The sequence below is a fragment of the Staurois parvus genome, unplaced genomic scaffold (assembly GCF_062004578.1).
Source record: "Staurois parvus isolate SC_StPar_1 unplaced genomic scaffold, SC_StPar_1.0 ptg000186l, whole genome shotgun sequence".
Lineage (NCBI taxonomy): Eukaryota > Metazoa > Chordata > Amphibia > Anura > Ranidae > Staurois > Staurois parvus.
The window spans coordinates 5984260-6012254 of record NW_028317982.1 but is presented as its reverse complement, the minus strand read 5'-3'; the positions used below and the strand labels follow the sequence as shown (position 1 = coordinate 6012254).

Sequence of the window (27995 nt, the reverse complement as noted above, 5' to 3'; positions counted from 1 at the left end):
TGTAACTACAGAGCAGGGAATGCCTTGGCCTATTGTGAATGGCCAAATATATCCTGGCGGGATCGCTTATGGGGGTTTCGGACTAGAATCTGAACACGCCTGAGCTCATCCCTAATAATCTATAGTACTTTAATTGGAAAATAAAATGAGGCCTTTAAATATTTGGATATTTTAGGTATGCTCTCCAGGACATGTAAATACAAGACAAAAAAGTACTTCAGATTTTACACATTTTCTGACAGTGACCATATACTCAATCTCTTTTCAGGTCAAGCCCACAGCAGACACCACAAACAAGTGGCGCAAAAAGGAGAGAATCCAGCCCACCAACACCAAGGACTAGAGGACGCCACTCCTCAGGAGAAATGGCAGGAAAAAGAATGAAGCGCCAATGATTGTATAAATTTCATAGGTCTTTTTTTGTAGTATTGTATTCTAATTTAATACATTGTAAAAAGTTTGGTGTCAAAAAAGGGTGCTTAGAAATGTAAATTAATATACGATATTAATGCCATCATATGGGGGAAATGTTTCATATTTTTGTTTAGTATGTAGGAGCCCCACCCACTTCATTGTTACTTCAGATTTATTAAATGTACAGAAGATTCACTTAAGTCTCGGAAAAAACTGAAGAGCAGCAAGAAAAATCATAAGCCTGTCAGCCAATCAGATCCCATCTGTGATTTTTCTCGTGCAACTTAGAAAGAGAAGCACCTGGTTGCTATAGTTAACCACTGAATTCCTTTCCACTAGTTTTTCTGGGGTCTGTAGCGTAGCTGCAATATGTATGTATAAATATGTAAGATATAGTTTGAAGAATTATAAACTGAAGTCATTGGGCAGTATTTCTAAACCTTTTGGGTTTATACATTCTTACTTTTCCTGTCTTTTTTTCATGGACCATCATTATCAATAGTACATGTATTCAAGGAATGTGTAAGCAACTTTTTAAAGGTAATGATCACTGAAGGGGTTTCAGAGGTTGGGGAAAAAGTAGGTGTGGTGTCTAAATGTCATTAATTTCTAACTCTGTACTGTACACATTAGATCCGATTTTCCTCCAGCCACTTCTGCCAGAGTGTGAGAGATTCCAAAGACTTCTGTGGATCTAGTAGCCTCAATGGTCTGCATAGAGACACTGCCATATTGCCCATTCAGTGACAGAGCTTCCTTTGGGCCCCTCAGCAAGGTATATTTGCCCAATTACACTCCCTCACTGCACCCACATTCTGTTTTGAGCCCTTGGTTCATTGTTCAACAAATTGGAGCTTTTAAAGATGGGGAGCATGTGGTCTTACCCATGTGACAATGTTCCTGGGTGGCCAGTCTTCGGCTGGATGCTGTCATGTGGAAGCGGCCATGATATTATCCACCAAGGTAAGCTCTGACATTGGGGTTTACCCAGAGTGTACCCCAGCAGTGGGAAGGGGACAAGGGAGCTTGCATTCCATTTCATTACTTTGCTGGGAGGGAGGAATCAGGAGGCACTGTCACTGTGAATGCTGAATAGGAAGTGACAGTGTCTTTTTAAATACAGCTAGAATTAGCTATAGACAGACTGGTTTTGGAGGAACAGTTGCATTAAAGTAAGTGAAGTGCCTTCATGTTAAGGATAGGGATTGGATGTACAGACAGTCAGAACTACCAGTGACTCAAAATTCACTCATAAAAAAGATTTGATGGTGCATATTTACTTCAAATGTATGTGTGTTTTTTTTTTGTTTTTTTTTTGTTTTGTTTTTTTAGCCGACACCCTGTGTTTTGCAAAGGTATTTTCAGGCTGAAGAAACTTCAGTAAAAGATTGTATAAGTAGCATAGTACACATTTGACGCAAATCTCTGATGCCTAGTCTATTATTTTGTACTAGAGGTGCCCAGACTGGCATTTGACAAATTATTGCACAGAAGTGAAGTATCGATACAAACCAGACTCCCTTTCTCCCCACTACTGAAACCTATGTAGTTACACTTCTTTTAATTCTTTATTTACATTTTTCTTATATTGGCAAGAATGTATATTGAGGAAGCATTCATGACATAGCCATCACTTATAGAATGTGGTCACAGCAATTTTCTATATCTTTTGTTAATCGGGAATACAAATAACTGTGTAGGAAGCCTCAGATAAAACAGCATTTTTTTTTTTTTTGGGACTCCTGGAGTAGTTAAGGTGAACCTCTGATTTATTGTGAATAACATAACTATCCTACATCTAGCAGACAGCCCTGGAACCAAAGAAAATCTATTTTCATCTGAGGCCTGTCACAGATGTCTTACTATGTGTCAGATTCCCCTTTTACTGTTCAATTTAGCTGACAAAATAGCTGTTTGCTCTAGTCATTGATTTATTGGGCCAGGGCAAAGGGTACTAGTAAGCTGTGTTTGTCACTAACCCAACAAATTTCATCTTTTCCTCAGAATATGCCAGATAGAACAAAATGGTAACCTGTGAAGATGTCTTCTGTACACTAGAGTAAAGTTTTTAAATCATACTTTTTATAAATATAAGTATGTGATTATCATGAAATTAAAAAAAAATTACTTCAGCTTAACTCTGGTGTGCAAACAAGTTTACCTTCATGAATTTTTGTTACGCAGCGCCTGCCACAGGTTTTCCAGTACAGGGTAAACAAGTTAACCTGACTGGTTGCTAGAAGTTTGACATTGTCTTATGAAATTAGTGACATTTTGACATGGTCTTATACATTTAGCCTTGATGTCTTGCCTTTACAAGAAATTGGCTTATTCATTTCTTGGTATTTTTTTTTTTTTTTGCCTCATACTCCAGACATGTCTATGGCTCTTGTAGAATCGATAGACTCTTTGTGCTTATTATATAGCAAAATCCAAGCCACCGCTGTATATAGATGGTAGGCTTTTATTTATTTTCACAATTTGATGAACTGTCCACATCGTTTTAACTATAAAACATTGTAAATATACATTGTTCCAGGAGTTTTATTTGTTTCTGTGATAGCAGTTTTTATTTTTTTCTGAAGCCGCCAAGGAATGTGGTCTATTCCTACTGAAAAGCTGTATGTACTTTTCTTCTAGGGCTTGTTTGCAAGGTGAGGGTAATGCACCATAGAGCACAATAGTAAGAATAGTGGTTTTTATTTTTTTTCTTCGATTAAGGTACACATGAAGTTACCTCCAGACTTCAGGAAGTATGTTACCTTTGGTTTATACTGCTACCTACAGGTGGATTACACAGTAGCAAAAAAAAAAAAAAAAAAAAATGAATGCCAGCCCTGGATATAACCCCTCCAATACCAGCATGCCTTAATTTTTTTTTTTTTTCCTCTCTTGCTTGTGTCCTAAGCTCTACTGTGTTAAAGTAATCTGTTTTTGTTAGCATTCTCCCCCCCCCCCAAATTTAGGAAATTGTTATTCAATCAGTGAAGAAAAGATTCAATCTTTTTTTCACTGCTGCTAGAGCTGGTCTTTTCAATTGCAACTGTCTAGTATGGCCATCCCTAGCCTGGTTTTGGAGTGCTGAATTCAGTCTTTGCTGGACTAGAGGTTTCAGGGTGAGCCTGGAAGTGACCTTCAGGCAATAGTTGTCGCATCAGTTAGCCATGGAGCACTTTCCAGGTCCAGAACTTCTTTTATTGCCTCAGCACTTACCCTGTAAATGAACACTCAATTTGCAAGTTGGTTTCTTCAGCCAAGGACCAGAAGCTACCTCAAGTACATAGGTTGCTGGGCACTGTAAAATGTACAGTTTAGTGGAAATGTCAACTCTGGAAGGGTTACTACTGTATGACTGAGCACTGATGTAATCCCCTGGGTTAAGTGTCACAAGCGTGTGAGCGTGTGCCACATGAAACTTCAATCTGTTCTGCTGCATGCCTACATTGACTTTGGTCACTTCCAGCCATCCGAACCTCAACTGCTTTAGATGGTTTTGTGAATGCCTCTTGCCTTGTACCCTGATATTTACATTGACTTACTATCTCCTAGTCACAACGTGGCTTATTCTAGATAGGAAGGGGGGTGGTCCTGCTGTACCAGGTACCCCCCCGGTCACACTTTAACAGTTCTGGTGCATGAGTACTGATGAGGCCAATATCTGTATCCTGGAATGCCATTGCTCTGAGTCTACAGTTTATCTTGTAGGTGGAGTTTCCCTTGCTCTGTTTGATGTGGTTAGCTTATTTGTCCTCTCCAGTGAGTGTTGTGTTTTTTATTTTGTTTTTTTTTTCCCGAAGTCATACAAAGTTTTTAAGCCTTAATCACCCAGTTATTTGTTTACTTTGACCACAGAGGCCACAAGCATGCTTCTGCTCCTTCCTCTGCAAATTCTGCATCTTGATCTACTTGTGGCCTCAGAATCATACAGAGTCCGAGTAACCGATGGCTCAGGGTTGCACCAGTCTTTACCTTACTAGCCTCAGGGGAGTCAGTCTTCTGTCATTACTCTCAAATTAAGAGATCTTTTGGACTCCTAAGGCAGTGCATGCAACAAACTAGGGGATCAGCCAGGTTTCTTCCTGGGCTGTTAGTGTCACTAAGACTGCAGAGACTTTCCCAGTGGACCTGCTGTTAAAAGTCATTGTCCTATGAGATTGGAAACACCCTGATGGGATGTTTACTCTCCAAGTTTTTATAAGCTTTGTACTTGTTTAAAGAAGACTTTGCAAAAAAGTGGACTGCGCCACTGTGAATTTTGCAGTGCCCCACCTTATAAAAGCACCACCATGCCAGTGGAGCATAGACCCATCTTTAGAGATCCAACCAATAAATGGTTGGAAACCCTCTCTAGCGTACTGCTTACACTGGCAAGCCCTGCACCCAACCCCACCTCAGCTGTAACATTGCTTTGCTGAACCATGGCTGACTGGTGAATGTCCTTTTAAAGATCTTGCTTCTACTGCTGTAGATCCCTTGGTTGTAGAATATAGAGCAAACAGCTGTAGTCTTAAGCTACAACTGAGATGGCCTGCTGGAGGTTTCCGATCTCATCTCCTGCATGGGTCTCCTACACACGTGCTGAGGACACTTTGGGTAAAGTGCTGGACTGCAGAACCTGTGTCTAGGAAATTCCTGAGTCGTGTGGTCTTCAAAGGACATCACTTTCAATCTACACTGGATACCATTGTCAAGGATCCTACTGGTAGCAAGAACATTCAGATATCCTCAGGCAAACCTTCCTCACAATTAGGGCATCTCCCACTCTCTGGAAAGAGTGGAACATTTTTTTTAACCTTTGCAGAAACAACAGGTTGCATCTCATGCCCACAGGTGCAGGACGTAGTCTCCAAGGGCTACAAGCTGGTATTTCACGCTCTGTCCTGTCCTTGCTTTTTCACCTGTCAACTTCCTTGTCACTGCAGATTAGCAGATCTCCATTGGTTCTTCTGGATCAAGGTGACATGGCCCAAGTTCCTGTGGCAGAACAATTTCAGGGGTTTTACTTCAGCCTATTCAATTCCCAAACTGTGAACAAAAGCTCCATGGGCTTTACAAGATCATCCAGATCTTTAGTCTTAAGGACCAATTTACAGTCCTGTTTCACGGCATGGCTACTGCAGTTGTTTAAACCAGTGCTTTATCCTGCAAGAACCGTTTTTCGTTTTTGCATAGGTACAAGGTGGTGTTGAGGCCAAAAACTTTCTCCATTCCTAAGGTAGTTTCTGCCTTTCACCTCAACCAGGACACCATTCTTCCATTCTTACTTTCCTCTTTCTTGTCTAGATGTGGCTCAGGCTATGAGAGTGTATCCCTCAGCCACTGCTTTTTTTTTTTTTTTTTTTCCCCCCCCAGAAAGAAGGATTCTGTTTTCCGTTGCATATTCATCAGATGCCAGTTTTGGCCATAAGGTCCTTTTTTTAAAGAGGCTTTTTGAGTTGCAGGTATTCCCCAGTTTTCTGTTTTTCTTGGGTCTGTTTAACATTTGCTGTGTTGCCCAACCCTCCAGTTAGACTGCTTTTGGATGTCCCAAGTGTGAAAGACTTCCTAATTTTTGTATTTGCCTTGAAATCCATTAGACAGGTCCCACCCATCTGTTTTATGATCATGCTCTCTGTACAGTTTTTCTACAAAACTGAAGCATGCTGGCAGTATGCTGGGCTGGCCTACAGTTTTTTATTTTTGCCAGTGTCTATTCATCCTGTAGGTAACAGTATATCCTGAAAGTTAAAGGCTTCCTGTATCCCTCAGTGAGCTCCAAAAAATAAAGGACTTATCCTTGCAAGTCCAAAAATAGCATTTTTGTACCCACAGCTAATTCTGCTATTCTGACTCCACACTCAGTAAAGCACAACTACATGAGATGTGTTCTTTTACAAAATTCCAGTATAGGCGGTCAGTCCCAACTAGACACCTGCAATGGTCTCAGTAATCTGCTGTGGATACCTGCATTTCAACAGATCCATGTCCTGCAGTCCAACAATTAAAGTAATACGTTTAAAGGAAAACGAGGATCATTGTTCGATACACATAATACTAATGCCTTTTAGGCACACCATAAAATCTATGCATTTCTGGTATTTTGCAGATATCTGCCCCAGTGTAGAGTACTAGTCTCAGGTAGCTGACCAGTTGTAATCACACATACACTGTATTGCTGCTAAGGTTTCTTGTATTTAGTACTTCAATAATGACCTATAACAGTTTGAGTCCACTGATTTGAAAGGGGCTGTGAAGCAGGTAGCAATATACTTTTGAAATTTTGTTCCTTTCCTCCGTTTTTATTATACAGATATAAAGGTGGAAAATCCATTTAATGTGTTCATGCATTTTTCTTGTTTCATGCAGAGTGCAGGAAGATTTCATGAAAAGCAGAAATTCTCCCAAATATTTCTATTTTACACGAAGTATAAAATGAGGCATATTTCGGTCAACTAGGTGTTTATTATTGTCATCTAATCCTTGGACCAAAGTGATAACTGGAGCCCTCCATGTTCTCCTTTTAAAATGCATTCCCCATACTTTCTTTGAAGTGTTCACTATGTGATTGGTTGTGTGAAATGCGAAAGTGTGCTTTCACTGCATCCATGTTGCTGCCTATAGTGGATTATCTAGGAATACATAAAAATACTGTATGGGGATTGCGGAAAATTGACTCCACTTGAACACAATCTTTCCTGGCCAAGACTCGATCTGTGTATGTGGATGTTGAGAATAAAATCATGCCCACAGTACAATGATTTTCCATCCAGTTCAGCAGTGTGCCCTGTAGACCCTGCCTTTCACAGAACTCTAGGATCATAAAGCAAAATAGAACTGGATAATGATCTAAAGTAACTAAGGAACAGATAAGATGCCTGTATGATCATACCCTACCTTTTCATTTGTAAATATGTTTACAGTGGGGGTTTTTTTCCTTCCACTCTTGAATCAACACTTGTATAGTCTGTGTTCTTATATTGTGCTTCATGTACATTCTGCCTGTTTCCCACAAATGAGATTATTTTTAGATGCTAATGCTTGGATTCAGTATTTTATTTCTCAATGATACAGGCATGTTGCCAAATGTCATTTGCATTGTGGAAAGTATTTTGTTTTTCATTGCCTTTTTGCTTTTATTATTTATAACATATATATGTTGAGATTGTTGCCTTTTTTATTTTCTTTGTTTTTGCACAGTTGCTATTTTTGTGAAACATCTTCATTTCTTACTGACCTTTTCTACATAAATTATAAAACCGTTCGAAAACACTGGTTTCTATTGTATTTTTTTTCTGGTTTACTTTTTTATTGCAGTCGTATGACTGGTTCTGGAAACCTCAGTAACAATGTTTTTATTTCTAGGTTTTGGCCTTTGGGCACCACCTAAGCGGTCTATGTAGATACAAATGTAAAAGAATACAAAATATAATTTGCCAGCTATTTGTTCATTTATTTATTTTTTTTTTAGTAAGCTCTTGAGCAGAATGGAAAATCTAGCTGCATGCTGATCTGATTGTTTTGCGTATGCCATCACTGTAAACCTGTTTTTTCTGTTCTTCCCCCTTATAGGGATTTCTGTTTGTTTGATGAACAACTTGATTGTTTACATTTTGATCCTATGCCTTTATTGACAAATTTGATAAACACATTCACCCTAATGACCTGACCTTTGCATGTACAGATAGTTTATCTTTCAAGTATTTTTTAAAGCGCTTCAATTTATGTAGCTTTTTCCTTACTGTACATTCACATCAGTCCCTGCCTTCAAGGAGCTTAGATTCTAAGGTCCCTGTGTCACCTGTGTGTGTACATACATACATACATACATACATACATAAACACACACATACTAGGGCTAATTTACAAAGGAGCCAATTAAGCTACAAGCATATCTTCGGAATGTGGGAGGAAACTGGAGTACCTAGAGGAAACCCACGCAATCACAGTGATGGTGGATGTTCAGTGGGATTTGAAGCCAGTTTGGTGTAATGTGCTTTACAAGTTTGATCTGAGTAGGTCGAGCCTTCTTGATGCATTTGTTATATGGGTCTGTTTGGTGTTTGTTTGCTGTGTTGCCCGTCCCCCAGTTGGTGTGCTTTTGAGCATCCCATGTTTTTAAGACTAGGTTTCTCTGTCATGTACTGTACAACTAGTTAAATATGATTTTTGACTTGCTAGTAAAAGCCATTGCCTGTAGTACTGTACAGGACACAGATCCTTCACCTTGGTTCTAATCATTTTTTTTTTTTTTTATTATTATCTACAGTGCAGTGTACACTTTATGATGGTGGAGATTGATAGCTGGGATAGACATACTCCTGGCATGATGACAAATGTTATGCACTAGGTTTTTCTTTTTGGAAGGAAGACTCATGTCCTGTTGCTTAATTTATGCAAATAAACTTTATTGGAAAGGGGGGAAAAAAGGAAATCCAGACAGTTTACACCAACAAAAGTGTCCCCTATTTTGATTTTTTTTTTCCCCCTTTGCCTTCTGTATGGTAACCCAACAAGGTCTCTAACCCCTTCTTGCACCCAGAACAGAAAAAAGTTTGGATCGTTGATTAAAGGTCTTTTCGAACCCATGCACAATGGTCTTAAAAAATCACCAGGTCCCTTGGCAGAAAACACTCATAAAGGGTCTTTGTACAGGCATTTAGGAGCGTTTTTAACTTTTTTTTTTTCCCATGCCAGAAAACTCCTGTCAAAAATGCCAACCAGAAGTGTTTTTCTGCGTCTAAACAGTGAGCTTAACATATGGCTCTAAACATCTTAATGTACATGAACACATAGGATAACACTGAGCTGCTGCTACAGGCAAAACGCAAGACTCGTGTTTTTTTGTTTTTTCTTTACTATGGGTTTTGTCACCTATTATTTATTTTATTTTTTCTTTACAATACATGTATCTCAGAGAAATAAATATTAGCCAGAATAAATCAATACATTTTTTATAGTAAATATTCACAGTTTTCTACAAGACACATTTTCCTTCATTACTGAATACATTAAATATTACCTTTTAATGTTTATTATACATAAAGACAAAACGGTAAGAAAACAATTGAAATCTTATATTGCCAACAAATACTTATGTAGCTTTTTTGTGAGAGTCTAAAACACACGCTAAAGAAAAGTAAAAATACTTGGGGAGATTTGTTAGAAATGTATGGAAAGAGTGTGGAATTGTGGAAGAAATGTGATTTTTGTGCATGTGCTCGTGAGGAAACGGCTACAATGCTTCATTTCACTACAACAGTATAGAAAGGAAACTTTTTGCCATTGGTAAATAGTTCTAATTTTTATCTATTTATTTACACACATAGCTTTATTCAATGAAGCGTTTCTATTCTTAAAAGGCAGGCTGAGGGCAAAGAAGTCACCAGTATTGCCTGTGATCCCCTTGCAGCTGATCTTTTCCCATTACTGAGTTACTATGCTTTGTGTATGCACTGTGTCTGTGTGAAGGCAGCCAGCTTGGTAGAAGCAAGGGTTGGTTTCTTCATGTTACAGCCTCCAGCAAAGAGAACAACACAATAGTGATATCACCAAATACGCCAAATCTCTTTAAACTATTAGTCCTAGACTGCAGTGACTTGGATGTTTCACTACAAATTTACAGCTGTACTGTAAGGCTACAGAACAGGAGTGCCTAGGCACCCTCAACATGAAGTTCGGGTATATCTCAAGAGGAAATCAAGGCAAAAGGTATGATTTTCATGGTACTGCTGAGGCACAAAACCATTTCGAAATCTTTTTTTTTTTTTTTTTTTAAATAGATGTTTGTAACGACTGCCTGACATATAAATATAGTACTTTTGTTATGGGGTTGACTTCACTGGCTGTTACTCCTAAAGGAAGGAAGTTTTTTTTTAATTTTCACAAGATCATTGTGGTAAAAGCATTGTCATACACGATGGGCTTCATTTACTAAAACTGGTGTAACTGCGTAGAAACAAATCTGTTTCCAAGTTTTATTGTCAAAGCTTAATTGAATAATCTGAAGTTAGAAGCTGATTGGTTACCATGCACAGCTGAACCAGATATTGTGCACTCTAGTTTTAGGCCCCTTTCCCATTGAAAAAACCCTGACCGAAGGGTTGACGTCAAAGGGGAAAAAAGGTATTCGGTTTCCACTGCCATCTTCAGTTCTGTTCAGTTTACATCAGTTTGTATTTAAGTTCAGTATACATCAGACTGCATCTGGTTTTTTCTAATTGAAGAGAACAATTGGGTGACAAAAGCATAAATAAAAATGTTACTTGCCTTAAAATGGACGTGAGGAATATGGCCTCTGTTTACATCCATTCTGTTTCAATGTATCTGGACATTGGCTGGTTCATTAAAAAAAAAATGAACCTGAACTGACATGGATGTAGGTGGATGATTATCCGTTGACATTCGCCCACCCATAGACATACATTGTGGTTCAGGCTGGATTCATCTGAAATACTGACAGGTCTAGACTGAACGTCCATGTGAAAGGGGGCCTTAGTAAATCAAAGCTGCTATGTTTCCAGTAACCAAAATGAAGGAAAAAAAAGATGCAGCAGTAATGAGCAGAAAGGGCTGTATTTTTAAAAATGCATCCCAATGGAGAGCCAAACATCTTTAAAACCCCAGTCAACAACACTGAAAAATTCAGTTCAAATTGTATCCACAGTCCTCATGACCTCTTTTCAAAGTGATTTTCCAAGTGTCTCTGAAATGCATATTCCTTAACAGTCATGTACACAGGCTATTAAATCAGATGGCACAACTGTAGGACGAGCAGCATAACCGCTCCTGAAATAATGTTCTATTATTCTAGTAGCCTATCAATATGTCAAAGATTAACTGCAGCCTGGAAAAATATTAAATGTGTCGTCCGTCCCCGTCCCCCCCCTACCAGCTGGACCTGCATTGCATGTGAAGACATCAGCAAGAGGGGTGGTGATTGGCTGCAAGGGAGCTAGGCAAAACTGGTGGGGGGCCTGTGAGACCCTGAATCAAGGTATTACTCCTCATTACATTCCCCTTCTTGGGTATGCAGGCAGATGGGCACAACTTTAATTTTTTATGTACTATCTGGAGTTAGGCTATTCAGTATAGCTGTCCAAAAGATGGACATTTCTTTTAAAACAAATTTGATAGAGATAAAAGAGAGGATGATGGAGAAGAGAGGACCAGCAAGGGCCATCTACACTGGCAAGACGTATGTAACAAATTAGGTTTCATGTAACATACTCTTGGCTCCTACACCCATAGTGCAAAGATATAACATGTATTTAAGAAAAATAGCCACACAAATTTTTACAAGAACTAAACAGAAATATAGAGAATATGGATAAACAAACATACGTTCACACTAGTGCTTTGATTAAATACGAATGTTGTGTTAAAGTGCATTCATGATCTCTTACATCTATGTTCTATACACAATAATTGAGAAATCACAGGTAAATGAGAAATCCAGCCCAAACTTTTTTTTAAATAGATTTAGAAAGTGTGAGATTTTAATGCTGTCTGTGCTCTTGTGAGGAGATTCACATTCAATACTTGTCCTGATGGTCACTATCCCTGTGTCAGAAAGAGAGGAGAGCAAATCCAACATTTCAGCGTAATCACCAAAATAGGAATATGGGGGAATCTTTAAATGGACATACCGGTTCGGGTGACCATTATCAGTAGTGGGATTTCTTTTTTACATTCTGTTTTGTCTCTGGGACAGGAAGTGAAGGGAAATATCCTCAACATGGCCTCAAACAGCAGCAAAGGCTCTAAACTTCTATACTAAACTAAAATAAAGTTCAACTTTATACATAAACTTTCCTGTCCTAGCCCAAGGATGATCCCTGCAGGTGCCTCTTATCTTTGCTATTCTTCAGAGATAAACAGATGTCACATAATACAGCTATAGTATCGTTTTTCAGAAAAGCTCCACCTTTAATTACTGAAGATGAATTTACATCTTTTCTTTTTGCCTTGAACTAAATGGAAATGCATGTGTCATGATACACATCAACTTGCACTGATGTACTTTATGACACGCATTGATATCCAATGTAACGTGCATTTCCATTGATTTAAATAAAGCATCAGGTTATAAAAACAACAAAATATAAAGATAAATATGGGCCATAAAAAGCCATTCTTGAGTTCCAGTTGGTGACTGCCTAGGCTGAGATGATGTCATTAGTCTGCTGCAGGATGGAAGAATTGTTTCCTCGGTCTCCTGTCCTCCGGTGATAAGAATGTAGCATTGTAACTGGAAGAAACTCACAGCTTGAGAGTCTGCAGTGAAAGTTAGACATTTGTGAACACAGATGAAAGTATTGTGATCTTCAAGAGAAATAAGATATCTGGAAGTGATACACTTGTATGCATGCACTTAACGTGCAAATATGTATCTGATGGTAGGTCCAGTTAGGTCTTCTTTCCTGTCTTTGATATAATTGCAGTAAAATTGTTATCATCCATCATGAACAACCAAAAACTAACTTGTCAGCTTTGGGATTTGTGTCTCTGGCTTTTCACTTCAGCTTGGATAGGCCTCCTTCACCCCTTGCACATTGTTCATTGGTTTAGCTTTTTCATTTGAGCTACTTTTGACACCTGCTAAAGCAGCTTCTCCATATAGTCCTATGGAAAACCACTAGAAGATGTACCAAAGTGCTTCAGTCACAGCCTGATATATGCAGAATTCAGGTCGAAAAGTGGCAAGAAGAGCTCTCAATAGTACAGCTTATTTGTTCAGTGGGCTCCGTTATCGTTTCTGGTAAGACATTTCTACTATTGTTTTTTCCCCACACAGCTCCGGATAGCCATAAAAAAAAAAAAAATGAGAATATACAGATATGGGTTTAGTATAAGGAAATCATGGTTTCCTACCTACTGCATATATATATATAAGTTGCTGCTATAAATATGTTCCTAAATGACCATCAATCACTAGAGACAGGTGGGATTCCTGAAGCATGAAACATCAATCCCAGCAGTCCTTTTTGTTTTTAGTACAGAAGTCTCCTTGTGAATATTGGCTCCACTCGCAATGCACCTGTCTTCATGTATCCTTGTGAATGCTGTTTCCAACCTTATTATTGCAGCCTTCATGCATCGAGAAGTGGAATCCATGGGATCCTTACAGTGTTTTAAAAATCTTCAAAGACAAATACTTCATCCCAGTTTGTCCATGTTCATTTTAAACCTATAATTACAAACAGATGTGAGAGTGTTGGAACCAGACCAGAACATATCCAATCGTGAGGATGATTTACTAAAATTGGAGCGTAAAATCTGGTGCAGCTCTACATGGTAGCCAATCCGCTTCCAACTTCAGCTTAAATTAGGCTTTGACAAAAAAAAATAACCTGGAAGTTGATTGGTTTCCATGCACAGCTGCACCATATTTTCCTCTCTCCAGTTTTGGTAAATCAACCCCACTGTGTTACTGATAGAGATAAGACAAAACAGTATGCTCAGCTGTTGTAAACTATTACATCAGCGGTTCTCAACCTGGGGGTCGAACGACCATTTCCCAGGGGTCGCCTAAGACCATCGGAAAACACATATTTCCGATGGTCTTAGGAACCGAGACACCGCTGCAGTCTCCGGCGATGTGTGGGCGGGATGATACGCTGCTGTCACCCGGCCACACCTCCAAGATCGCTCAGCAGCTCCGCCTCCTCGCCGCTGATTGGCCACCGGAACTGTAGCTCAGGAGAGGCACACAGGCAGCCAATCACCGGCGAGGAGGTGGAGCTTGGAGAGGAGGAGCCAAGCGGCAGCGCGCGTACATCAAAGAAGACCGAGGGAGCGAGTGAAGAGGAGAGCGGCCAGAGAAGGAAGACAGCTGACAGGTAAGTGAGAGAGCGAGCCCAGGCTGGAGCAGGGGTCAGCAAGGTAAGTATCATTGGTGTCAGTGGGAGGAATAGTGCCCCATCATTTGTGTCACTAATACCAACGATGGGGCACTATTCCTCCCCCCACTGACACCAACGATGGGGCACTACTCCTCCCCCCACTGACACCAACGATGGGGCACTACTCCTCCCCCCACTGACACCAACGATGGGGCACTATTCCTCCCCCCACTGACACCAACGATGGGGCACTATTCCTCCCCCCACTGACACCAACGATGGGGCACTATTCCTCCCCCCACTGACACCAACGATGGGGCACTATTCCTCCCCCCACTGACACCAACGATGGGGCACTATTCCTCCCCCCACTGACACCAACGATGGGGCACTATTCCTCCCCCCACTGACACCAACGATGGGGCACTATTCCTCCCCCCACTGACACCAACGATGGGGCAGTATTCCTCCCCCCACTGACACCAACGATGGGGCACTATTCCTCCCCCCACTGACACCAACGATGAGGCACTATTCCTCCCCCCACTGACACCAACGATGGGGCACTATTCCTCCCCCCACTGACACCAACGATGGGGCACTATTCCTCCCCCCACTGACACCAACGATGGGGCACTATTCCTCCCCCCACTGACACCAACGATGGGGCAGTATTCTTCCCCCCACTGACACCAACGATGGGGCACTATTCTTCCCCCCACTGACACCAACGATGGGGCACTATTTCCCCCTCCCCCTGACCCCAATGATGGGGCACTATTCTCCCCTCCACCACACTGACATCAATGATGGGGCACTATTCCTCCCACTGACACCAATGATGGGGCACTATTCCTCCCCCCACTGACACCAACGATGGGACACTATTTCCCCCCCCCTGACCCCAATGATGGGGCACTATTCTCCCCTCCACCACACTGACACCAACGATGGGGCACTATTCCTCCCACTGACACCAACGATGGGGCACTATTCCTCCCACTGACACCAACGATGGGGCACTATTCCTCCCACTGACACCAACGATGGGGCACTATTCCTCCCACTGACACCAACGATGGGGCACTATTCCTCCCACTGACACCAACGATGGGGCACTATTCCTCCCACTGACACCAACGATGGGGCACTATTCCTCCCACTGACACCAACGATGGGGCACTATTCCTCCCACTGACACCAACGATGGGGCACTATTCCTCCCACTGACACCAACGATGGGGCACTATTCCTCCCACTGACACCAACGATGGGGCACTATTCCTCCCACTGACACCAGCGATGGGGCACTATTCCTCCCACTGACACCAGCGATGGGGCACTATTCATCCCACTGACATCAGTGATGGGGCACTATTCCTCCCACTGATACCAACGATGGGGCACTATGCATCCCACTGACATCAGTGATGGGGCACTATTCCTCCCACTGATACCAACAATGGGGCACTATTCATCCCACTGACATCAGTGATGGGGCACTACTCCTTCCACTGACACCAATGACATGGCACTACTCCTCCCACTGCAAAATTACAGTTATGAAGTAGCAATGAAAATAATTTTATGGTTGGGGGTCACCACAACATGAGGAACTGTATTAAGGGGTCGCGGCATTAGAAAGGTTGAGAACCACTGTATTACATTGTATTGGTGTTCTTGTGGTCATTGGGAAGAATTACCCTCTTAGAGATAGCTGAAAAGATCAATGGTGTCAGTGGGAACTTATCTGAGAGGCAGAGATACTCATTTGATAAACATTTATATCAAATTCATAATTCAGCACTTATATTGATGGCAAGCTTGCAAAATATTTGGTTTTTATGATTAATCATAATTAATATTAAAATGTGTGAATGGCCTTGAACCAGTGATAGTGTTAATTTCTTCAGTTATAGCTGAGACAGGAGTTAGCTGAGCTAACCAGCTGAGAGCTAATTATTCTATAAAAAAGGCATAGCTGGTTAAAGGACTCTAGTGTAGAATGTTATGGAGTAAACCAAAATAGAATTAGTATGCAATAATATATTCTAATAGTATCTGTGTGTATTTAGTTTGTTTTATAAGTTGGTAATATGTGGATTTTTGGTTATACAACTTATTCAGATATTATGTTGTAAAGATACATTCTTAGTTTATATTAACATTTAAACAGAGAAACTTGTCACATGAGCAGGCTGATGCAACATTGTCAGTTTCAGTTTATTGTCATTACATATTGGCCTGTCAATCAAAAGACCATATATGTAGTGTCCCCTCCCTTCAATGAAATTGCTCTGCTAAGCAGTATTGTTTGCCATAGAAGGTTCTAAGATCACAAATTATGACACTTACAAGTATCATAAAAAGTCATCCTAGGAGATGTGGGAGGACACACACACACGTTTTACCTATACGGAACTGTTCTATGATACGCTTTACATTGTTATTTTAAGCTATTGTGTGATCAAATAAAATCACACTTTAGTTTTTACTTCACCGGCTCTTTAATTATTCGCAAAATCGCCTATAGAGGCTAAAGAAGTATTATATGTCTCCGAAAATTCTACATCATTGCTCAAGGAACCCCTAGCAACCTCTGGAGGAACCCTAGCTGAGAAACCTTGTCCTAGAGGAATAATCTAGAACTGTATGTGTAAAAAGTCGTCATAAGGTTAAAAATCGGAAAATCACATTAATGGAAACCTGTACTGTGAGAAATACAAGAAAGTTACAATGAAGAACTATAACGACTCCGAATACCAGGATGTTTGCTTGCACAGGATTGACAGAAGTAAACACAGCGTCAACATTCCGGAGCTAAGTGAACATTCACTTTGCTAACTGAACAATTTCTGGTCCATCCACTCAATTAGCTTCTTCTCAGCAATCTCCTCATCACTGTTGTTTCCTATAGCAAGTCTAAGGCGACGAGATGGCAAGGAGATGGATGATGAAGTGTGGGGGCATATAAGACACATGAACTAAGAGGGCTCCCTGCCATGGGAACCCTGGAAAGCTTCTCTCCTCCATACTTTGTTCTCTCTTCTCCATCTCTCCCTGTAGGTTAATGTCAGCAGGAAGAACATTTGGGAGTCCTCTAGCTGATTGGCCAATGACCCCCATTCAAGGGCAGCTGCTTCAGATGGCTCACATCAATTGCCAGCAGGCCAGAACTCTCCAATGGGCTATAATACATGCTGAAATTTCTAGCACTGGTGAGGAACTGGTGGAAGCTGTGGTAGCGTTTTTTCCAAAAGGTGGAAGATCCAGGCAGCATAGAAATTGTTCAACAGTGCCTAGAACTCATCGCAGGAGGAGCAATGGTGTTAGAAGGTTCAGAATCCTGCACTCCAGGAAGTAAAGACCAAGCTGGCGCCAGGCCAAAGAGTAGAGCTTCACATCAGCAGATGTAGGTGAATTAAAGTATTACTAAACCCACAACAGTACAAATCAGTCTGCAAATGCAGCAAACCATGCGTGTTATACTCACTGTGGAACCTAAGGGGTTAATAATCTGCATTGTGTAAAAATGCTGTTTGATCTAGACTTCTCTGATCCTCCCCTTCTTTCAGTGCCCCCCTCATATCTTCTGATAACACATATCATGTGGAGTCACCCTGCACTTGCTCAGTTTGATGTGTATTTGTAGAGAGGGTGTTTTTTTTTTTTCTTGAGAAGTGCATGTGATCAGCACAGGGCCAATCAGCACTGTCCAGACAGGGATCAGGGGTCCTGCATCCTCAAGCAAAATGAAAACTCCTCCTACAAGTTTTAACAGACCTGGCTGGACACTGATAGTCACAATATTGCTATATAGTGCTGATGAGAAAAGGTATTTAGCAGTTTATATTTACTAACATATTTGCACTTCTATGTTCTGTGTACTGTAGGAGACCAGATATAGTGAATGCAGGGTCCTGGGTTTAGTAACACTTTAAATCCTAAGAGAAACTTTACCCCTTTTGCTGAGCCAGATATTTGCTTTTTGGCCCTGCCTCCCTCCGCTGCACCCATGTTGTAAGATTAGCAGTGCAACCCAGAAATGGGCAAAGTCACCTTGAAGGTTCTGGTGTAGTGTCTGGTGGGATGATTTATCAAAATTTCGTACAAGGTGTTTTGGGTATAATAAAATACCTTTTTGTGTAAAATTCAAATACAATTAAAATAATTAAAAATAATTAAAAATTATCACCAAATATAATCATAAAATGTCCAATTCAAATGTGTCCAACAAAATGTGTCCAACAAAATCAAAAAGTCCAAATTCCAAACTTCCATCCAGTAAGAAGGATAATAATCCTAATTTTCCAGCGAAAAACCTCAAAACAAAGAAATAAACTATAGTGCATTACCCTTAAATAAATAAATAATACTCTAATTCGTGCAAATCACAAACCATTCAAAATGTGCAAAAACACACACAATACAAAAGAAAATATATATAATTAGAAGTAATTTTTATATATATAATACACAGATTGCGAACACTCCGTGACCATTCCAACACTGTGACCCAACAAACAGTAGTGCTAAATACTATTACCCTCTTTGAGTATTTGTATGTATATTCAATACTATGGGATCAAACTCTTCTCATTCCTTCATTTCCGGGATTAAATTTCCAAGGTCCTCACAAAGATAAGAAGGCTCTTTTAGACTGATCACCAAGGCATAGAAACAAATTTATTAGCAACTTACATCTAAAAAAGGAACTTCCAGCTCTTTCAATGGTTCTCTAATGCAATCTGCAATCAATGGCTGAAAACCATATGTTTCAAACCAACAAAATGGCCACGGCGACACTTCCGGTTAGCGTGCGTGCGTCTTGACGTCACATCCCCTAACGTGTTTCGTCACTTCCGGACTTCATCTGAAGGGATCAATTTGTTTTGAGGTTTCTCGCTGGAAAATTAGGATTATTATCCTTCTTACTGGATGGAAGTTTGGAATTTGGACTTTTTGATTTTGTTGGACACATTTTGTTGGACACATTTGAATTGGACATTTTATGATTATATTTGCTGATAATTTTGAATTATTTTGAATTATTTTAATTGTATTTGAATTTTACACAAAAAGGTATTTTATTATATTGTACTTTCTAGGGAGAAAGTGTGACTTTTTGGTGGGATTTAGGAGGTCACGTATTTATTTATTTAAGGTTTTTTGGGTGGTTATTCTTAAAGGGTGTTTGCAGTTCTGTGTTGGTTTTAGAAGAAGACTTCCATGTACAATACCTCTTGAGCAGAGCAACACTCCATGTAATAAGAGCTTCGCTATTTATCATTCACAACAAGGTTACTTGGCACGATATGTTTTATTGTCATTTTGCCACACATGTTTAGAATTGTTATAGCGGTATTTGGATGCAATATTCCACATTTGCTGGAAACAGTCCTAAACTATTAAACATTAACATATCTTTCCAACCCTAGCAGTTGCCTATTTGTTACAAGAAGTGATCAAACTACTAAGCCAAGATTTCTTAACCACTTGCCCTAGGGTTCCTCCAGAGGTTGCTAGAGGTTCCTTGAGCAATGAGCAATTTCTGCCTCTCAGATAAATCTCACTGACACCATAGATCCTTTTAGCTATCTGTAAAGGGGAATGTCTCAATGGCCACAAGTGAAAGGAGGATTCTTCCCACTGACCATCACACTAATATATCATGAGTTGTAGATATGGTCATTTTTATCAGGGGTTCTTTCAAAGATTCCTCTCTGTTGAAAAGGTTGAGAAATGCTGAACTAAGCAGTCAAATTTCATCTGACTTAATGTATGCTTTTTTTGGCAGTTCCCAAGGAATATACCTAGCCAATCAGAAGATAGCTATCACTAGATATAAAGTCTGTCAAAAATTCCTTCTGTTCCATAGGGTAATTCTGAGTACTAAAGTATATATTTGTGACACATTTGGGTGCTTTTAACACCTTCCTTCCTGGCCTATAGCAGATTGACGGCCGGGCAGGACACTCTCCATTGTGACTGGGCGTCATATGATGTCCTGTCAAAATGAGCCGCTCACGGGGCCGCATAGTGGCGCAATCTGTCACCGGCTGTGTCCACGGGACACAGCCGATGACATATTACTACACCGCCCCTTTGCAATTGTCATGTGACCGTTGTGACCAATCACAGCAAATCACATGTCAATTGTATACAATGGATGGCTTTCTGTCATGCCATCCATTGGATAAAATTATGTTGTTAGCTGTGACTGGTCAAGGCAGTCACATGATACAGACAGAGCCAATCACAGCCCATTTGTATCATATGATCAGCTTTGCCCAATCACAGCTAATCACAACAAAAGACTGAATGTATCAGTTTCATTCAGTAACATTGATTTCAAATATCAATTAAATACATTAGTATTAGCAATCATAATGTGTTAAAAAAAAAATCCTGATCACTTGCCCAGAGTAGTTCAATGTTACTATGGTAACATTGTATTGCTTTGGTCACAGTGTGCTGAAAAATGAAATAGTAAAAAAAGAAAAAATGTAATAAAAAAAATAGAAGCATTTGAAAAAAAATAGAAAATTCAATTATTATTATTATTTTCACTGTAGCAGAATACATGTTAACCTAAATTTATGAAGAAATGTTATTTAATTGCAAAATTTGATAACAGAAAGGAAGAAAAGTGTGTTTTTTTTTTCAAAAGTTGCAGGTGTTTTTTATTTTATTTAGCAAAAAATTAAAAAATTCAGTGGTGATTAAATACCACCAAAAGAAAGCTCTATTTGTGTGAAAATAAATGCTAAAAATTTCAGATGGGTACGGTGTTGCATGACAGCGCAATTGTCATTCAAAGTGCGACAGCGCTGAAAGCTGAAAAGTGGCCTGGGCAGGAAAGAAGTATAAGTGCCTGATATTGAAGTGGTTAAATAAAATCAGCATTCTACACTTTATTTACACATCCACAACTTACCTTATGGAAAGCCTACTTTAGTGTTTGTTCATCATAGAGGTGCTGGAAATGGAGCAAAGCAAAAAATGTTAAAACAGAATAACACAAACTGCTTACAAAAGATCTAAGAGGAGTGTCTTTGTATAGTGCGGCCACACTCTTGGCCATATTTTTGCTTTTAATTACTTTCCAACTAAAAGCATTCACACACAACACAATTTACAGGCTATTTCACCCACTTTCAGGGCTGGTTCACTGCAGAAAGCAGTGCATGAGAGGCGCATTTCATGTGTGTGTCCTGCATCACATTCAAAACACACTGGGTGTGCAATCTGCTGTGGGTGTCAATGTATTCTTAATGACATCCCAAATGCAGATCCCAAATGCAGTGCGTTTGCCTGCACCAGATTGCATGGTACTAAATGTGATTTAGTGCAGTGCATTTTTGAAAAGTACTGCATGCACTACTTTTTTGTGATCCAGTGCGATTTCAGCCCATTCAAATAAATGGATGGAAAATTGCAATGCAACAAATCCCACAGAAACAGGGACCGCATTCCTTCATGGACCGCAATCACACATTCTGTATGACCATGAACTTTCTGTGCCCACTGTTGGCAACGTACCACTAAAAGTTTCTATTCATTCCATGAATTATTGAAAACTACTATTGATGGCTCATTAACGATCTGTTCAATTACTGTATGTGCGGGATTTAGGTGTCTATTTATAAATGTTTTCACACAAGATTCACACATTTTTCCAAATAGATTCAATTGGAAAATTAGCAAATTCTGAGGGAAATTTGTATGACTCTTGTGTAGGAAAAAAAAAAAAAGATAAATTAGCATCATATGTTGCATCACACTATCAGTAGAAATGTTTGAGTGATTATCTGCTTAAGGTGTATCTGCGGCCAGGTCATGAACATTCAAGTACAGTAAATACTAAAGTATACCTGCGCTAAATGCACTCAGTGTAGTGAAAAAGCTGCTAACATCAAAATGCAGACAACATGTGAAACAATAACAAAAACAAAAAGCACTACATTCAAGTACAGTGCCTTGAAAAAGCATTCATACCCCTTAAAATGTTCCACATTTTGTCATGATACAACCTAAAATGTAAATGTATTTTATTGGAATTTTATGTGATAGACCAACACAAAGTGGCACATAATTGTGAAGTGGAAGGAAAATTATAAATTGTTTTCAACATTTTTTACAAATAAATATGTGAAAAGTGTGGCGTGCATTTGTATTCAGCCCCCCTGAGTCAATACTTTGTAGAAGCACCTTTTGCTGCAATTACAGCTGCAAATCTTTTTGGGGATGTTTCTGCCAGCTTTGCACATCTAGATAGTGGATACAAAAGAAAACAAAAAGAGGGCAAACTGGCCTAGTGCATTATCATAAATAGTATTTATTAAAAGGATAAAAAGTAAGTATCATATTCACAATGGACATATAAGACAAAGGCACATCACACTAAACAATTGTGTCAAATCCACACTGCATCTAAGTCCAAAAAATGGAACCCTGGACTTCCAACTGGCTATCGTGTTTCGAGGCCTCTTCCCATTGAGGGCATATTCCAGGACATCTGAATTGTTACCTTAGCCTCTGCTGAGCCCATCCACAGCGCAGGAGTACAGAGTTTGCTGTGTTTGTGACATCTAGAGAGTAACATTTTTGCTCATTCTTCTTTGCAAAATAGCTCAGATCTGTCAGATTGGATGGAGAGTGTCTGTGAACAGCAATTTTCAAGTCTTGCCACAGATTCTCAATTGGATTTAGGTCTGGACTTTGACTGGGCCATTCTAACACATGAATATGCTTTGATTGAAACCATTCCATTGTAGCTCTGGCTGTATGTTTAGGGTCGTTGTCCTGATGGAAGGTGAACCTCTGCCCCAGTCTCAAGTCTTTTGCAGACTAACAGGTTTTCTTCCAAGATTTCCCTGTATTTGGCTCCATCCATCTTCCCATCAACTCTAACCAGCTTCCCTGTCCCTGTTGAAGAAAAGCTTCTCCACAACATGATGCTGCCACCACCATGTTTCTCAGTGGGGATGGTGTGTTCAGGGTGATGTGAAGTGTTAGTTTTACACCACACATAGCATTTTGTTTTTAGGCCAAAAAGTTTAATTTTGGTCTCATCTGACCAGAGCACCTTCTTCCACATGTTTGCTGTGTCCCCCACATGACTTCTCGCAAACTGTAAATGGGACTTCCTATGGCTTTCTTCCAACAATGGCTTTCTTTTTGCCACTCTTCCATAAAGACCAGATTTATGGAGTGCATGACTAATAGATGTCCTGTGGACAGACTCTCACACCTGATTTGTGGATCCCTGCAGCTCCTCCAGAGTTACCATGGGCCTCTTGGGTGCTTCTCTGATTATTACTCTCCTTGCCCAGCTTGTCAATTTAGGTGGACAGCCATGTCATGGTAGGTTTGCAGTTGTGCTATACTCTTTCCATTTTCAGATGATGGATTGAACAGTGATCCGTGAGATGTTCAAAGCTTGGGATATTTTTTTATAACCTAACCCTGCTTTAAACTTTCCACAACTTTCTCCCTGACCTAACTGGTGTGTTCCTTGGCCTTCGTGATGCTTTTTGTTCACTAATGTTCTCTAGCAAACCTCTGAGGGCTTCACAGAACAGCTGTATATATACTGAGAATAAATTACACACGGGTTGACTCTATTTACTAATTAGGTGACTTCTGAAGGCAATTGGTTCCACTAGATTTTAGTTAGGGGTATCAGAGTAAAGGGGGCTGAATACAAATGCACGCCACACTTTTCAGATATTTATTTGTAAAAAATGTTGTAAACCATTTACCATTTTCCTTTCACTTCACAATTATGTGCCACTTTGTGTTGGTCTATCACATAAAATCCCAATAAAATGCATTTACTTTTTTAGTTGTAACATGACAAAACAGAAAATTTCAAGGGCTATGAATACTTTTTCAAGGCACTGTATTCCTCTGTCACCTTGCTCATGCAGGGCGTCTCTTCAAAAGCCTTCTCACCCTGACCCCTATACTTTTTGCTTCTTTCCTTGATTGCAGCTAGCACAGAAACCAGCAGTGTTGGTGACCTGGGGAAGCAATGATGTCACTCTCTAGGTCATATGCTTTGGGCTTAGTGATTGGCTGTAAAGCCTGAGAACTGTTTTAAGGGGAGTAGGATACATGCTCCCTGTTACCCTGAAGTTATACCGGTTAATGTTGCAGCTGTGACAAAGGAAGGAGCAGCAGGGGAGTGCTGGTACAGCAAATATAAGGTGGTCGGGGACCTTTGCATGCTGTCAATTTGCCCTGCATAAGTAAACTAAAACAAGCACTAAACAAGCTTTAACAAGTACACCTGCAGGCACTGTGGTGCAATATATTCTCAAAGTTTACAGTACAAGCACTGAAGCCCTTCAAGTCATTCTCTCAGCAGCTCTGCCCCTCATGCTGCCCCTTCCAGCAGTGACAAAGCAGCCATCTAATCTCTAACACAGCCTTTCTTAACCTTTTCAGTACAGAGAAACCCTTGAAATAACTTTCCAGTCTCAGTGAACCCCTGCTAAAAATGACTATATCTACACCTCAAGGTACATTAGTGTGATGGTTAGTGGAAAGAATGGACCTTACACTTGTGGTCATTGGGAAGAATTCCCCCCTTATAGATAGCTAAAAAGATCAATGGTGTCAGTGGGAACTTATCTGAGAGGTAGAAATAGCTCAATGCTCAAGAAACCCCAAACAACCTCTGGAGGAATCTAAGGGTTCCATGGAACCCTGTTTGAGAAACCCTGACCCAATGTAAACAGAAGGCAGGAGTCCCGGGGGAGGGAAGCTAGGGGAGCAGAGAGAATGACATTAGAGCCACTGCAAAATTTGAGGATGTGTTGCTCTACAGTGCCTGAGGCTACAGAGGTCAGGGAAGGCTTGTTATAAAGTTTCTTTACTGCTTGTTAAGAATAAGAAAATACTTATTTGAATATTTTCTTTAAGTTTTATTCCTTTATCTTTACCTGGTGATCCAACCAATAATTCATTTCCTGCCTTAAGCAGCCCATAAATTATCCTTTTTTTTCTCAGTGGGTTGAGCGAAAAAAAAAAAAACGACTCAATGAATCCCCCCGCTGTATCTTTATATTCTGACAGCGGGGAGACTTCCCACCATTAGAATGCCCTGCTATAGCAGCAGCGCTGATGGAGCAGCTAAAATTCGGCAATCGGTAGATCAACTTCTGTACAACCACCTTGGCCATATATGGATTGAAATCTGGCTGGTCCCTGCTGAACCGGCCAAATTGTGATCCATGTTTTGCCAGCTTTAGGGTGGCTCCATTCTATGCAGGAGCAACAGAGACACTCATTCTATTGGCTAGAATAGTAATTTATTATAGCTATTAGAATACATTTACCAACATATGCCCATGTTTAGACATGTTTACATGCATACGGGTGTAAATTATGCTGGAAAACTCTCTCAATGCAACTTTTTTAAATGTTTTGAATGCTGCTCTAAAACACACCTGTAAATGAAACTATATCCATATTAAATAACCTAGAGCTGCTTTCTGGGGCATAAAAAATGCCAGATGCCTCTAACAGCAGAATTTTCCTGTCTGTGTGTATGAGGCCAAAGGTTTTAAATAGATGAAAAAAGCTGATATGTGTAAGCACCCCTTTCAGTGCTAAATGATTTTCTCAACCCTCTGACTGCTACTTTATCTGGACAGCCTGGTCTGTTAAAGCGTTAGTAAACTGTAAAAAATAAAACAAAAAAATCTTCCCCCTGCAAGGTAAGATCATAATGTGCTAGTACGCATTGCAGACTAGCTCATTATGAAAGACTTACCTGAAAACGAAGCTTTCCAGCAGAGCGCTCTTCATGACTCCCAAGGGCTTCCATCTTCACCGTATTTCCAGGTTTGCAGGCTGCGGCCGTTTGACTGGCTGAAGTGCACTTATGTCCCTCCCACATATACGTGCAGGAGTTTCGGCAGCACCACGTCCATTCAGAGCGCAGTGCGCATGTGCTAGTGAAATCACCAGCACTGCTAAAGTAAATATCTCCAAAATGGTGCATATTTAGGAGATATTTCCAGTACCTACAGGTAAGGCTTATTAAAGGCTTACCTGTAGGTAAAACATAAAAAAGAGACTTTACTTTAAAAGAAGTTGAAAAATAACAGACTTCCTGGCAGGATCAGCAAAATAAAGGAACGAAAGCCTAAAAAAAGAAAACGAATGCAGCCACCACATCATTACTATAGATTAGTTAGCTGCAATATTTTAAATTGTTTGCATTTAGATTTAGATACACTTGCAGTGGCTTTCTGGCATTAACAAGTTTGGGAACATACCCCAACAGTTATACTCACATGGGTAAAAGCGTGCATCATACTGTCCTGAGCTAAATGTTTTGCTAGTTTAAATTTGAAAACAAAGTAAACACCATCTCTATATAAATGTTTTCAGTTGACCATGTAATAACTGTCCCTTACTTGACATGACGGACCGCCCATTCTTGAACATTGACGCAATGTTAACACATTCAATGATTTCCAAGGCAAAGATCAGTTCATTTTTGAAGCTTGTGATCCCATTCTGGCCTTTTCTCAACCACACCTTTAACATTTGATATTTTTGTTCCCTTTTATCTTTGGATAGATTTCTACACCTCTTCATTTCTTCCTCGCTGACTCTGAGGATCCTCATCAGATGAATCCAGTTATGCTCCTCTACATACCGTATTAAAAAGTAAAGTTCATATTCCTCAAAATCTGGAGACAGAAACAACGTATGTTATGTCCAGCAATATCAGAAAAGAAAACATAATACATTTGTGGTAGTTGGTGTTCATAGAGCTTCATGTCAAGGTGGAGGACAATGAGAGGGAGGAACCTCAACATTTGGCTTGCTGTCAATCTCACTGCTCTCCCAACTGTGCAAGGCTGATAACACTAGTTGAAATCTCAGTGCAGCACAGACAGCATAGGAAGTTATCATCTCACTGGGTTTTGGCAGGATCAGCAGGTATTTTTTGTACTTCTTGAAGAGATATAACAAAATGCTTTCAAAGTTATATTTAACAAAAGAAAAGGTACCAAATAAAAGAAATTCATTTTTAGGGTTTATATGCACTTTGTAGATATAAAAAAGTGGTTACTTACGACTTATTGTTTGTCTTTGGGATATAGCTGAAAAAAGGGAAATAAAGTGGCATTAGAAAATAAATCATTTAAAGAAATTGTGTTATTATCTGAATGTAATCTTCTTAAAAATAAAATTAGAACAAAATAAGAGTGTAAGCTTAATAGCCGTGGTTGAACTTAGTCCTGTTTCCCCACATGGAGCACACACAACTAAGCACACATAATTTTCGGCATTCTTCCAATGGCTCCAAAGCACAGTTTAATTTGAATCATTGAACTTGGATAGGGAGATGGTGCATGGGATACCCCAATAAACTCCAGGTCTAAATAACTCAAGGATTCACTAACTTTCTGGGTGCATTATACAAAAAGGAATGTCCCACAGGATTTCTGTGCTGCTGGTGACTAGTAGTCCTGCCAGAAAGTAAAAGCTACTCTTTAACGCTTTTATACACAGGATCATTGCTTGTCTTACCCTGATTTCCACCAAGCTCTTCCCTGTTAGGGAGATGTAGATTCACACCACCATAGGACAGCTGGACCCTTTTCCACCAACTTCCTCCTGGCTCTCTACAGTGAGCTTCTCTAGACTCAAATTGATCCCAGGACTTGTGAACAGCTTGTGAATAGCCCCCCCCCCTGCTAAGTCTAGCTGAAACCTCTGTGTCTTCCTGAAGGA

General features: G+C 40.0%; 2 protein-coding genes across 2 annotated transcripts in view; one reads left to right on the top strand and one right to left on the bottom strand.

Annotated features, from left to right (window-relative positions):
• The window catches only part of BOD1L1 (biorientation of chromosomes in cell division 1 like 1), a 73885-nt gene extending 66223 nt beyond the window's left edge, over positions 1–7662 (top strand). The window contains exon 19 of the mRNA XM_089677419.1: positions 269–7662. Within this exon, the coding sequence (XP_089533545.1) occupies positions 269–395 (127 nt within the window). The 3' untranslated portion in view covers positions 396–7662. The remainder of the gene's footprint in view (positions 1–268) is intronic.
• Positions 7663–8777: 1115 nt separating this feature from the next.
• LOC149462095 (uncharacterized) overlaps positions 8778–27995 on the bottom strand; it is a 41859-nt gene continuing 22641 nt past the window's right edge. Inside the window, exons 5-8 of the mRNA XM_089677418.1 lie at positions 27335–27361; positions 26666–26944; positions 21172–21213; positions 8778–13579 (exon numbers count right to left, since the gene is read on the bottom strand). Of these exons, the coding sequence (XP_089533544.1) occupies positions 21203–21213; positions 26666–26944; positions 27335–27361 (317 nt within the window). The 3' untranslated portion in view covers positions 8778–13579; positions 21172–21202. The remainder of the gene's footprint in view (positions 13580–21171; positions 21214–26665; positions 26945–27334; positions 27362–27995) is intronic.